Here is a 14,653-nt window from a genome sequence, read left to right as displayed (position 1 = left end):
GGGGAATTTGGAGGTGAGTTGTGAATTGGTGGATCATTTTCTTCATTTTTTTCTTTTACTTCATCCTCCTCACCTTCTTCCTCATTTTCGTTTTCAATTTCTTTTGTTTCCACAACAACCTTACCATATTCAGCCATTTGTTGTGCTAGCTGCCCCATTTGATTTTCTAGGTTCTTGATGGAAGCCTCGGTATTCTTTTGATTAACTATTGAAATCTACATGAATTGGACCAAGGTATCCTCAAGCCTAGCAATCTTATCATGTTATGGTGAGTAATATGGTAGGCATGGTGGTGATGGAACTTGTTCTTCCTGGAAATGACAATAACCCACATAGTGAGTATCAAAACAAATATCACACCACATTACCTGATCTCTTAGGGATGGTTGTTGCATCTTTGGAAGTGGGAGATTCAGAAGCTTCTTGTTGCTATTTTCTCTTTAGCTAGTCGATTGAATGAACACGAAAGCACAAGCTAACACAAGAGATTAGTAACAACAAGGAAAACCAAACTGAAAACAAAAACTATACACTATATTCACAATCATTCAAGAATGAAAACTATCGCAATGCAATTAGTATTGGCACACCTCCCCGGCAACGGCGCCAATTTGTTGAAAGATTTTTTACCACTCTACGTTTGAATCTCTCAAGACTCAATTGTAGTATAGTAAAGGGTTTTGTCGTATCCACATGGAGGTGTAATACTTATGTCGTTCAATAGTTATCAAGCTTAAATGATGGTTGCACAATAGTTTGATTTTTGTTTAAAAACATAAAAGTAAATGAAAACAAGTAAAATAACGGAGAAACAACAGGTATGAGGAATTGTTGGGATGGGATTTCATTGAATGACCTCTGTGCCTTCTAGTGATTCAAATACAACCAAGTCTATGCTTATGACTCATCTACACCAGTTCAACCCTACATCATCGATGTCTCGCATGAGTGGATAACAATAACTCTCTAATCCTAAACATTGATGTCTCACATGATTAAGAAAGATAGTTATCATGAAGCTTAGGTGTTTAAGTGACTAACAAACATAACTCTATGTCTAGCAATTAGGATTATTAGGTGAATAACTCTAGTTCGGACTCTAGGCGATATAGCTCTCGCTCTCACGCCGAATCAAGCATATATGTTCTAGGTGCGCAAACTAAAACATAACATGAAGATCAAGAGAGAATCACTAACTCATAAACAAAGAACATGATTTATATTAAGGAGAATCAAATAGAAAACATAAGTATCAATCAATTACATCAAACCCCAACAAAAGAGAGATTAGCTATCCATTTTCATGGATAACTTTACAAATAGAGAAGAAGAATGAGAAGAACCGAAACCGTCGCGATGTCTCGCCGCCGAATCCGATGTCCAAGCCTCTTCTCTAGCCTCCTAAGCCTCTCTCCATGTTTCTCTTGTGTTTCCCCTCTGTTTGGGTTCTGTTCTGATCCCGTTCCCTTTCCAGATTCTTAAAAGAAGCTTTTTATATTGAAAAAACGCAGTATAGGGCGCTGGGCGGCCTGTTATGGGCGCTGAGCGGCCAGATTACTTCAGGGGAAGGTTTCTGGCACCGCCTTGAGCGCTGGGCGGCCTCTGCAGGCCGCTGGGCGCCCAGTACACCTTCAAACTTCTTTTTCTTGCCAAAAACTTGCTATTTTCCTTGAATCTTCAATCCTACAGTAAAAGTTGAGATTAAAATCAAACTTTGGCTCATTCTAGCCTAATGTTCACCTATCAATACGTTATAATCAAAAGAAGTAGGATTTGATCAATATTTCTCATGAATTCAAAAGGATAAGTGCCTAAATTGCTCATCGAAATTAGGTAAAATTGGCACTTATCAGCTGCACACTATTTGATCGCCCCTCCATTGGAATGCCTAAATACAGAAAAAGAATTGTCATCTGCTTACAATTTAAAATTGTTGCAAATCTAGACATAGTTCTGGCATCCACCGCCACCCCTGCCAACTTGCTCTTATGAAAATTGACTTTAAGACCAGAGACCAGCTCAAAGCATCTCAAAACACATTTAATTAATGTTATATTCCGCACAGTAGCCTCTCCAATAAATATTGTATCATCTGCAAATTGTAACATAGAAGCCACCAACTCCCCACTTCAGTCAAACTTGAACCCTGTAAACAGTCCTCTACTAATTGCTTGCTGAAATAAGCCATTAAGGCCCTCTGCCACAACCAGGAACAAGAAAGGAGTCATTGGATCCCCCTGCCTCAACCCCTTTTCCATTCTAAATTCATCCCCATGACTCCCATTAACCAAAACAGAGACAGAAGCAGATTCCAAACAACTTTTAATCCAATTAATCCACTTGCGGCAGAACCCCATTCGATCCAACATGTACAAAAGAAAGTCCCAACGCACTGAATCATAAGCTTTCTCATAATCTACTTTAAAAACTATTGTCGCCTTCCTGCCCCTTTTAGCTAACCCCAACGCCTCATTCACAATCACCACACTATCCAACATACTTCTCCCACCCAAAAAAGCAAATTGATCCCTACTAATTAAATTAGGCAACACCTTCTTGAATCTATTTGACAGTAATTTAGAAACCACCTTATACATACAGCCAATCAACGAAATAGGGCGAAAATCATGAAGATTATGAGGAGAATCAACTTTAGGAATCAAAGCAATAAAAGAAGCATTGCTACCTCGTGGCCACGCCCCACGACGCCAGAAATCATCAATAACATGCTTGAAATCAGATTCCATAAGCTCCCAAAAACGCTGAATAAATCTAAAATTGTAACCATCAGAACCTGGGCTCTTGTCACCTCCGCACTCCCAAACAGCATCCTTTATCTCCATAACATCAAACTGAGCAGATAAGAAAGCATTATCCCCAGCAGTAAGCGACTTGAAGGGGACACCGCTCAAACTCAACCCAGCAGAAGGTTCAACAGAGAACTTATGCTTGAAAAATCTACTCACCTCTTCTTTGACCCTATGAGGATCCTCCTCCCAAACACCATCAATCATAAGGCCTAACATAGAATTAGTCTTTCTCCTCCAATTAATCAGCGAGTGGAAAAATTTTGAATTCTGATCACCCTCTTTCAACCACCTTGACCTTGACTTCTGGCATAAAAGCGACTCATGATGCTTTAAAACTAACCAGAATTCCTGTAACCTGATTTTTCTCTCCTCGTTCTCATCTTCTGTCAACCCAAGTTCTTCCACCTTCCTGTCAAGATCATTAATTCGTTGAACAGCTAAGTTCCTCTTCACCCTAAGATCCCCAAACACCTCAGAATTCCAACATTTCAACTTAGTTTTAAGGATCTTAAGCTTCTCTTTGAGCACAAAAGCGCCCCACCCTTCAACAGACAACTCCTCCCAAGAACTCTTGACAAAAGGAGCAAATCGAAAATCATCCAGCCAGCAGTTCATCACTCGGAAAGGTTTTGGCCCCCAATCCTGAACCACACACCGCAAAAGCAAGGGACAATGATCAGAGATGTCTCTATCCAGAACTAACTAAGAACATGTCGGCCACAAATGCAACCAACTCGGAGAAACCAGAAACCTGTCAATTCTACTTTGAGCACTCCCATTTGGCCTATGCCAAGTAAACTTTCTACCAGACAATGGAATATCCACCAACTCCATATCTGCTATGAAGGCATTAAATTCTGCAATTTCCCTCCTGGGAGACCATGTGGTAGTTGATAACCCCTTTCTCTCCTCCTCAGACCTCACTGCATTAAAGTCACTCATCACACACCAAACATCAAAAGAAATACTCCCCTTCCAGGACAAGAGACTCGACCAAAGCTCCCTTTTCTCCTGAAAGGAGCAAGGAGAATAAATATTCACAAGAACACAACTGATATCATCCACACCCCAAGTGCCAATCAAACCAAGGAAACCAGTTCTAGACACACTGTCCTGCAATGAAAAAACACCACGCTTCCAAATGCAAATCAACCCACCTGCACTATTGATTGCCGGTTGGAACTGCCAATCAAAATCAGAATCGCCCCATAATTGAGAACACAATCTACAATCAACTATCTGCAACTTGGACTCTTGAATGCAAAGAAAGTCAATCTGCTCCCTAGTAACAATTTCGCGGATCACCCTCCTCTTAGCCAAGTTACCAAGGCCTCGCACATTGAAAGACAGGATCTTCATGGCAAACCTCCCAGACTCCTGCTTGGACCGGCACCAGAACCATTGCCCACTTGTGCGTCCCGCTGCTCCAGCTGAACCAGTCTCTTGATAACATCCTCCTCATTACCAGCAGCCACAACCCCCAATTCCTTCCCTTCTTGCCAGATGTTTTTTGCCTCAGATTCGACATCCTTCAACCAAACAGCTTTAAGACCCACATTCAGAGGGACATCAGAGCCAGAAGAAGACACTGACGGATAAACCTGCTGCCTAAGCTTTCTCCGTGCAACAGAACTTCTGATAAGCCACGAACTCCCATTGGAATTGGAGGGTTGTGGGGTGCTTGAAGAACCTGAAAGTCGTGACAGGCCACCAGCAGCGCCCGTGGCCGGAAGGGACGCGGCGTCCACCGGCGAAGGACCACCCGCGGCGGCCGTAGGCGGAGGCGAAGGCACACGCACCTCCACCGCTGGGTTCTTGTTCACGGTACCAACCACTGGTTTTGAGTCTACTGTACCAGCTGTGGAAACCTTGTGCATCTCGTGAAACCCAGTTTTAATTTCATTCACACGAACAACTCGTTGGGGCCCACAGCTAACAGAAAAATTGTCATGGCACGCTGAACCTGTGTCTGAGATAAATTGACCCTTTTTTTGGATCCTATCCAAATGGGCCTCCTCACTCCCCTGTTTATCCAACTCCTCATGGCCCAAGATCTTGCTTCCTAATGCCCCCACCTCATCCTCTGGAATTCCCATAATGCCCTTCTCCTCATTAACTGCCAAATTATGAGCACGTTTCAGAATTTTAAAATGCCCTGGCCCCACCTCATCAGTCAAATTCCTTAAACCGCAATCCCCAATAATTTGCTCCTTGAATTTTGCGTCCTCCTCCAAAGAATTAGGAGCAGATTTTTCAAATTCAAATTTTGACAAAATTCCTGTTGACCGATTTTCGTAACCGCCACCACCTCCAACCAACTCCGGCAACCCATCACCACCCACATCGGAAAGCACCGTCCCTACATCGTCGTCTGCATCTTTCTCCGACCACCCGTAAGCACTTTACCCCCCACCCGTCGAAGGTGCCAAACTGTCACCAGCCACCGGAGAAGTCCCCCTAAGGTCCTCAATGATACGCACAGTGTACACTGTTCCATTGACGTTAATTTTCCGAAAATTGGAAATCAACCCCAAACATGATGTTTGAACCTGCACCCGCGCAAACTCCAACTTGGATAAAGAAGTAGTCGCCTCATCCACAGCCACGAGCTTTCCCACCGGCGAGACCAAATGATCCAAGCAATCCCGAGTCCACATATTAATCGGGAGACCAGAACAACGCACCCAAGCTAGACGATGATCCAACACCACCGCCGGCGACCATGTATAAACAACCTGAAACACTTCCTCAATCCATTCCTTCGCCCCAGCTAAAGCCTATTCGAGGTTCACGCTCTCAGGGCCAGATAAAAGAACCAAATCATCTCCCAAATATCTAACCTGAATAGTATGGAAACCTTCCAGGATAAAAGCATCCTGCACTGAAGTAATCCATTCCGGGTTTTTCAGCACTCCCACCAGGCTTCTTCGTAACCAATCATCTGCAACATGAACAGGTGGACCTGTCCAAGTTTCAATTGGCCGACCCCTAAAAGCATCCCCCAAAGAGCTACCCACACTGTCAGAGACAATTTGGTCAGGCTCATTTTTGTCAGTCACAACCTGAGCATACGACCTCGTGGGCCCTGACAATGGCTTCGCATGGCCCCCTACATGAGCATCCTTCCTCCAAGCATCATGTTTCGGATTGGACCCCGTCAGAAATGGCGTAGCCTTCGCCCCCTTGACGAACCGCGGGATATTGACGTGAAGCTTTGTGGAGCCAATGATGATGCCATCCAGCTTCCATTCGAACTGCTTCGGATTTTGCACATTCATGAAACGTACAAACCCAAACCTTTTACCTCTCCTATCCCGTCGCGGCGAAATAAAAACCGCCACACTCTCCCATACCTCTGAAATACCCCCCACATACTCTTCTCATCCCACTCCTCAGGGAAGTTAGTGAAGAAATAGGAAGTGATATTCCCTTTCTCCTGCACCCTGCCATGGCCACCATTCGCACCATAGCTCCCTCGCTCCCGCCCAGCCACGCTCGCTCCCACTCGCTCTCTACCTCCTTTCTCTGTCATGACCTCCCGCGTCTGATTTGTGGTTAGTTTAAAGTATTTTGACTTGTTCACCATCGAGTAATGAATGAGTATTCCATCTTCAAAATTCACAATTTTGTTGGTACAGTGAAAGTTCATAGTTTAATCGTTATAAAAACAAGAAGTTCCCCGAAATTTATGAACATGAAAATAAAAAATATAGAAATCAAAAATATAAAATAAATATGTCATACATATACAGTTTCAAAATAAATATGTGGAATAATGAGTAGTTAGTTTAAGTAGTACTTACTTGTATGTAGGTCATTGTAGTTGGTACTACTTGGTAGTATATCGATACTCAACATATTTAATGTAATTGATTTAGTTTTTAAAAAAGTTAATATTGTTTTTAAGAAGTGTAAGAAATGTATCTCTTTAAGAGTGTGTTGCTATCATTATTTATTACTCTTTTCTTTTCTACAATGAGGGGATAACCCTGAAACAAAAAGAAAAGCTAGAAAGCAACAGGCCCTACAGGAGGGAAAGGGGACACATTATATCCCTTTGCAACAACGAATGAAACTCGCCGAAAGGAGAATCAAAGGTATGCATCTCGAAAGGTAGAGAGAGACCCACCTTAGCAAGGTAGTCAGCCAAGAAGTCTGATTCCCTTGGATCATGACGAATAACAATAGTTTCATGAACCGAAACCATATCTAAAATATCAGTAACAATATGACCATACTGGTGGGAGGAGACGTTCTAGCCATTTAACATGTTCACCACTTGAAGGGAATCACACTCAATAATAGCTTGTGGGATATCCAAGCTAGTTATGAGGTTCACTGTTGCTTGAACAGCAAGCAGTTCAACAAGGAACACATTTGGCAAACTCAAATCACCAAGGTTGCGACTAAAGCCTCTCCTCCAATCATCTGCAGCACCACGGGTCACACCCCCACACCTAGCGCGAAGGTCAGAACTCAGAGCCCCGTTATGGTGCTTCAAATATTCTGGTTAGAAACGATACGTGCACAAGACTTATGTAAAGAGTTATGATTCATTCACACCTCTCACCTCATTTCCACCTTCACTTTCTCTCTATTTCTTTCTTCTCTTTCAATCATATCACATATCATATCTCTTACACTCTCTTCTTTTCTTTCTATCTCTCTCTTCTCTCTATGAAGTAATTTGGATGAGAGAGAAATAATTAATATTTTAAGTTAAGAACTCAAAAAGCAAAACTTCTCAGAGCATCTCCAATGCTAGTTCTTATTTCTTAGTTCTTAGCATTATTGATGTGGGCCCGTATTGCCACATGTGTTTAAGCAAATCTCAAGCAATTTTGCTTCAACCATGAGTTCTTAGTTCTTAGTTCCTACCACTATTCATTTGGTCCCACCAACCGCATTATTTATACTTTTTATTTTCATAAAGTAATAAAAAAAACTCATAAAGTAATAAAGTAATTTGGATGAGAGAGAAATAATTAATATTTTAAGCTAAGAACCGAAAAAGCAGAACTTCTTATATAAGAACTGAGTTCTTATTTTTAAGAACTAAGGAGTCCATGTCAGCACCCCCAATGGTAAAGTTCTTAGTTCTTAACTCCAAAATAAGAACTAAGAACCTTGCATTGGAAATGCTTTAATAGTCCCCAAAAGAATGTTTAGAAAAAAAATCTCATACCTTCCCAAAATCATACAAGTTATCGGTAAGCTCAAAACCAAGTAATTTAGTTAGCAATAAAATAAGTAATGCATACCTTTTAGACAAAACATAAGTCATAATTTTTTTCTTACCGTTCTTGTATTTGATCACATAAGTCTCAATTGATTTCAAAAACTTGACACATCTATTTCATAATCAATCAATTCCACCCCACCCACCTACCCACCCACAATCCACTTGTTCCTCGTTAGTGAAGATGGCACATAAGTTCTCAACAATGGAAGAAGTTCTTGTCAAGATTGATCCGCTCCCTCTTTATTTGATAACATAAGTCTCAATTGATTTCAAAAACTTAACAATTTTTTTAACAAATTTAGTGATAAAAGTAAATATTCAATACATGTTTCTCTATGAAAATTTTGAATTTCCATTTCAAATTCTTTTTAAATTATGAGATAGAGATGATACACTAACAATGTAAGGTTGCTTTCTCAAAAAATGATGAACAATTTTTTTTCAAAATTTTTATTCTCTAATTTTATTATTAAGTTTACTTAGAATTATTTTTTAATATTTGAAATTTTTATAAAATAAAATTACTTATTATAAACAGAACTTTTTTCACAGAAAAAAAATATTGAAAAAAAATTGTGGTAAATTAAAGAAAGAATAACACAGAAAAAAAATTAAATATATTCACATGAGAGCAGCAATACAAGTGTTGATTAAAAGTAATACTTTTTTATGAAGGAATGAATAGTCTTATGTCGTTTGTACGTCGTATTAGGCATGATAGTCTAAGCTTATACGATACGTTATGCATTTATCCATTATTTGGTGCTAACATTGTATTGTATAAGTTTATACATCAATACCCTCTTATACACAAAACTCCATTTTTACCACCACCAACACCATCCTCATTTTGACCATCGCTTATCCATTATTTGGTACTAATAACCAATGAAGACGTTGAATACTTTGACACTAAAAAGCGTCGGAAGTAACTGAAGTGACTCACGACCAAAACGTTCGCAAGAATCAATAGATCCGAACTCTCACCCGAGAATTTTACCACCAACAGAGCCATTATCTTCATCTCTCTTTCAGTTTCTCTCTCGCGCGAGATTCATAAGTTTGTTGGTGGTTGTAGGTTTGAAGTAAGGTTCAGTTTTTTCTTAAAACAAGTGGGTCTTGGGTGAGATTGAGGGAAGAAAGTGGGTGAGAAGTTGGTTTTCTACGCGAGAAAATGGATTCTTTGATGGTGGTTAGGAAGGAGGGGCTGCGGTAGGGGTGGGGAAGGGGGATCAGAGGTTGGTGAGATTGCGAGATGTTGAAGATACCATGATGAAGATGTTGAAGAATGTGTTTAAGATTAGATGAAGATAAAGAAATGATGGAATGTAATTTTTCCTGTGGTGATCATGCAATGAAGAAAAGGATAAAGATGATGGTTTTTTTTAGTTTTTAAATTTATTTAATTAATATATATTTGGAAATTAAGATTTAATTAAAAATGATGTGAATAACGTCACGTTAGCTCTGGCCAGCCACTAGGCATGTCCTTCGGAGCTTTGCCCTCCGACGAGAACCAAATCCACATTTGGTGCAAACAAAGAGGTATATCGCTAACTATTTTTTCGGTGATGAACTAAAATCAAACTACAGACACAGGAACCAATTTGATCATTAAGCCTATGCATAATCTTCATGTATATACACAAAAGACCATAAGTTTCGAGTTTAACTCTCACCTTATAGATCGAGAGTTTGAATCCCCTTACATATCATAAAATCTTAGTTGGTGGGCAACCCTCTTCGGAGAAATCATCAGCTTGCCACTAATGCCCAGCCCATTAGCCACCATTTTAAAAATTAAATAAAAAATTAGTTTCTACGCAAAGTTCAAAACAAATATACCTTTAGAAGGAGTTAATTCTTTAGTACCTAAATCCCTTTTGTAGTTTATATGACTACAACGTTCAATATGTTTAAATTAATAAAAGTTTGAATGCAACTAACGCAAAAGAGCCAATTTCTCAAGAAGTCGCCAAAAGTCTTAGATCAGAATGAGTGCATTAAATCAGAATAACCTTCCTTCTAAAATCATTACTCCTAAAATTGACCCACAAAGGACATCCTAATACGTGATCGGTTGTCTCACCATACTGCTTGTACTAACTGTAGTCTTCCCTTATAACTTACATTTCTATAAAGAGGATAGAAATGAGGGAAGTATAGGGAAGAACCGCGTAAACATTAACAAGGAACTAGCATAAAATCATTAAAGGATTGAATACCATAATCTCCAGTATAAAACTCCTGCCAACTACACATTCGGGGAACATAATGATCCTCGCAGAAGGAACTACATAGGTTATTATAGATATGGACCATAACAAAACATAATGCTAGAAGAAACATGCCATCTGTGCCATCCTCATTCAGTATTCTACTCTTTTGTGCTTATCCACTATTTTGGTTTCATCATGACTATCCCTCTAGGTTGCATTGACTTCAAAGAGTGTTTGCTTACTGTGGCAGTTCATTGAGGTTTTGATCAGCTCCAGCGTCATGCTTGGCGGAGTACATTTGAGCAACATCCAGATCCTCATATTTGGAAATTAATTGTTGCAGCTCATCATTGAGATATAAAGCCTCAAAAACTGTCACTTCATCATTTGTAGTGCTTTCCACAATCCTCTTGATGTAACCGAGCGATAGCTTGCAGTCATTCAACAAGCTCAAAGTTGAATCTTCCTGCAACCACATACAAATATTGAAATTTGAAAATTTTATCAGCAAACATAACTCTTATCTATATAGATATAGTAATTGAAATTCTATCAGCAAATTTGAAATTAGGTCACAAGTTCAAATTCTGGAAACAGCTGTGTAGTAAAAAAATGAAAAAGGTAAGGCTGCATACAACATAGACCAAGGGGTCCGACCCTTCCCTGGACTCGCACATAGCGGGAGCAGGCAGCCCTTTTTTATAGTAATAATTTAGTAATTCTCTATAACATTACTAGTTGGATAACATGGAGGAAAGGAGGGTGGGGGGAAAAACTTTTTCTCTCTACACCGTATATGCATAAGAATAATATCCTCCAATTGAAAAGCAACTTATTCAAGAGTTCAGGTAAACATCATCAAGTAGTAAACAAATCACCAATTCATTCAGGTAAAGCTGCACTTCTTCTAAAATGGCAGATATGGCGGAGAGCCAAAAACTCTCCATAAGAGCTCGCCATGGCAAATGTTTGATAACAGTGATTTCTTCAACTTAAAAAGGCTTACCTTTAAAGGTTTAGGCTCTTGCTCAGAATTTAATATGCTAGAGAGCAATTCAAGACTGTTTCGAGCAGCCACAAGACGACCTTTCTTCTCTTCATCTGAGGTGGGTAGGTAATTAGGAGAGAACGCTGCATAGTCTTCATTCCGAGGATGCAGTCCTGCTTCAAGAATCGGGGATCTTTCAGGGAGGGGAACCAAAGGGTCTTTCTGTGTATAGAAGGAAAGTGTAGAATCCAAATAAAGACCAGGTCCTGAATTCCTTGCTGGTTCATCTCTTCCTACACAAGTCTGCCATCAACCAGGGAAGATGTAGGATTCAAATCAATTTGACACAGAAGGATGCAGAAGAATCCATCATAGTATAATAACATAAAAATAGAAGGCATCATCACATTACAAGAGTAGAATGTGAAGCACCATAAATTAAAATATTGTGTAAAAGATAAATATGGGAAATGCTATTTTCACATAGTACACTTTTGCAGACCTAGATTTTTTTTATTGTACTCATTAAGTGAATTAATTTTAACATCCACTCATAATAGCTCTTTCTTTTCAAACTATGCTATGCTATGCTAATGCTACCCTATTGGTATTGGTTTGATCAGAATGCACATACTTAAATACAACAACAAAGATAATATCAAAAAAAGCTGACCATATAACTTTGACGTGACAGTGCAAGATAGTCAGGATTCCCTGAGTTAGCCCAAGTCTCTATCACCCGGAGAGCCTTCTTTTTATCCTGATGACGGGATTGCGGGTTATGAATCAACCAAGTCAAGTCCTCAAGAAGCATCTCAGAAACCATTTCAGAGAACACCATGTTACAGTACGTATCAAAGGTTTCCAACAAATCAAGGGTGAGGCTCCGCACAACAGGGCTAACATGGTTGATCTTCCTCTTAACGGCCATGATCACCTCTGAATCCTTCAACTGGCCAGTATTGATCAACCAGCATATCAACACATTGAAGCCAAAACGAGGTCCGTCCAGCGTCTCCAGCGTGGCCTCGTCCACGATCTTCGATTCCCCCATCTCCAGCAGCGTGGCCTCGTCCAACATCTCTGATGATTCCAGCGCCTTCACGGTCGCATCCATCTTCAAATTGGTGTGCACTTTCTGTTCAAACAAAACAACTCCTGAATCAAAAAAGGAGCAGCAGATGAAGTTTGTAACCTATCCGCCTAATATATATATATATATATATATATATATTCGGGGCGGTAAGATAAACGGACTGGCCCGCCGGGTTATTTTTGTTTTTGATTTATTTTTAAAGTATTAATTAATTTTAATGATGAACATGATTTTGTATCAAAATAAACTTCTCATCTCTTTAATTATAGTAATTTAAGATAAAATCTTTTTTTAAATATAGATAATAGATGAACATGATTTTGTATCAAAATAAACTTCTCATCTCTTTAATTATAGTAATTTAAGATAAAATCTTTTAAATTGACCATGAATTTTTAATTTTTTTTTATTATGATACTATAAATTGTGTACATATAATTTAATTATAGTAATTTAAGACAAATATTTTATATATTGACCACGATATCAATTTTTTTATAAGAGTGTTATAAATTGTGTCAAGAACAAAAGTGTGCAATAATACACAGTGTAAGGAAAAAAAAAAACGGGTCATACCAAAAGAAGGAGAAGAAAGTTAGGTGTTTATCTTCTATTGAGTAAATTTTTTCAACAGATGACCCTGTATCACCCTATTTAATTTCTTATCCTATTTAATACAAATGAAGGGTTACAATTGGTAAAGTATAATTAATGCTCTCTTGAACTTTGTAAAGTGGCAGATAATTAGGAACAAAATTTAGCTAAAAATAGTGTGAGTTATTTAGGAACGGAGGGAGTACTTGGTAGCAGTGACGGATCCAGAACTTTTATGTTGTGGGGGCATAATATATTTAAATATGTAGTATGTATTAAAAATATAATATACTATTGTTAATAATATTAAAAATATGAATATATATTGTAATGGTTCTCTACGAGCTTTCATATTTTATAAACTTGGACGGTTTTCTCAATTTTTTCATTCATCCCATACGATTTTTCACTTGTTTCTCATCTATATTCGTACTAGATTCGTTTTGCTTTTTTAATTGTTGTAGTTTCCATTGGTAATATATAAACTAATAATTAAACTTCATTCACATTGTAAACCCACCCATGCTCAGAGAAATTAAATAAGCAAAAAAAAAATTGAAATATTATGATATATAATGTGATAGGAAAAATTATAGGGAGATTTTTTACGACAGATAGAATCATAGAATTAAAATTAAAGTCATAAAAGAAAAAAAAATTCATATGAAAACTAGTTTTACACGAGTGAATTTTCTGGCATCCTTAGTTCTTGTGTTGGCACGGATCAAATCCAAGTGGCTGCGAAGTTCTAATATATGTGGGGGCAGTTTTATAAAATTACAAGGATGAATTGGCATGTAGACTAATATACATATGTGAAATTTGCAAAATTGTCGTGGGGTCAAATGCCCCCACCTAGATACATGTGGATCCGTCCCTGCTTGGTAGTATATCGATACTCAACATATTTAATGTAATTGATTTAGTTTTTAAAAAAGTTAATATTGTTTTTAAGAAGTGTAAGAAATGTATCTCTTTAAGAGTGTGTTGCTATCATTATTTATTACTCTTTTCTTTTCTACAATGAGGGGATAACCCTGAAACAAAAAGAAGAGCTAGAAAGCAACAGGCCCTACATGAGGGAAAGGGGACACATTATATCCCTTTGCAACAACGAATGACACTCGCCGAAAGGAGAATCAAAGGTATGCATCTCGAAAGGTAGAGAGAGACCCACCTTAGCAAGGTAGTCAGCCAAGAAGTTCGATTCCCTTGGACCATGACGAATAACAATAGTCTCATGAACCGAAACCATATCTAAAATATCAGTAACAATCTGACCATACTGGTGGGAGGAGACGTTCTAGCCATTTAACATGTTCACCACTTGAATGGAATCACACTCAATAATAGCTTGTGGGATATCCAAGCCAGTTATGAGGTTCACTGTTGCTTGAACAGCAAGGAGTTCAACAAGGAACACATTTGGCAAACTCAAATCACCAAGGTTGCGACTAAAGCCTCTCCTCCAATCATTTGCAGCACCACGGGTCACACCCCCACACCTAGCGCGAAGGTCAGAACTCAGAGCCCCGTTATGGTGCTTTGAATATTCTGGTTAGGAACGATACGTGCACAAGACTTATGTAAAGAGTTATGATTTATTCACACCTCTCACCTCATTTCCGCCTTCACTTTCTCTCTATTTCTTTCTTCTCTTTCAATCATATCACATATCATAGTAGACTTAGTCTCCTATTCGAA

At 38.8% G+C, this 14,653-nt stretch overlaps 1 protein-coding gene across 1 annotated transcript; it reads right to left on the bottom strand.

Moving 5' to 3' along the window:
* Positions 1–10,255: 10,255 nt before the first annotated feature.
* LOC130732638 (TOM1-like protein 2) lies at positions 10,256–12,429 on the bottom strand. The gene is made up of 3 exons (XM_057584647.1): positions 11,933–12,429; positions 11,278–11,562; positions 10,256–10,737 (listed from the first exon to the last, which is right to left on the bottom strand). The coding sequence occupies exons 1-3, from the start codon at positions 12,374–12,376 to the stop codon at positions 10,510–10,512; spliced, it is 957 nt and encodes a 318-aa protein (XP_057440630.1). The 5' UTR covers positions 12,377–12,429; the 3' UTR covers positions 10,256–10,509.
* Positions 12,430–14,653: the final 2,224 nt, after the last annotated feature.

The sequence above is a fragment of the Lotus japonicus genome, chromosome 1 (genome assembly GCF_012489685.1).
Source record: "Lotus japonicus ecotype B-129 chromosome 1, LjGifu_v1.2".
In the NCBI taxonomy this organism is placed as follows: domain Eukaryota; kingdom Viridiplantae; phylum Streptophyta; class Magnoliopsida; order Fabales; family Fabaceae; genus Lotus; species Lotus japonicus.
Note: the sequence above shows the minus strand (reverse complement) of the source record. Positions and strands in the feature narration are given on the sequence as shown.

Bases quoted from the DNA above. Each gene is read 5' to 3' on its own strand.
- LOC130732638 (XM_057584647.1), bottom strand. From the start codon at position 12,376: ATGGATGCGACCGTGAAGGCGCTGGAATCATCAGAGATGTTGGACGAG. The intron at 11,563-11,932 runs GTCAGCTTTTTT...GGTTGATGGCAG, and splicing joins TGTCACGTCAAAGTTATATG to ACTTGTGTAGGAAGAGATGA. The intron at 10,738-11,277 runs GTAAGCCTTTTT...ATGTGGTTGCAG, and splicing joins AAGAGCCTAAACCTTTAAAG to GAAGATTCAACTTTGAGCTT.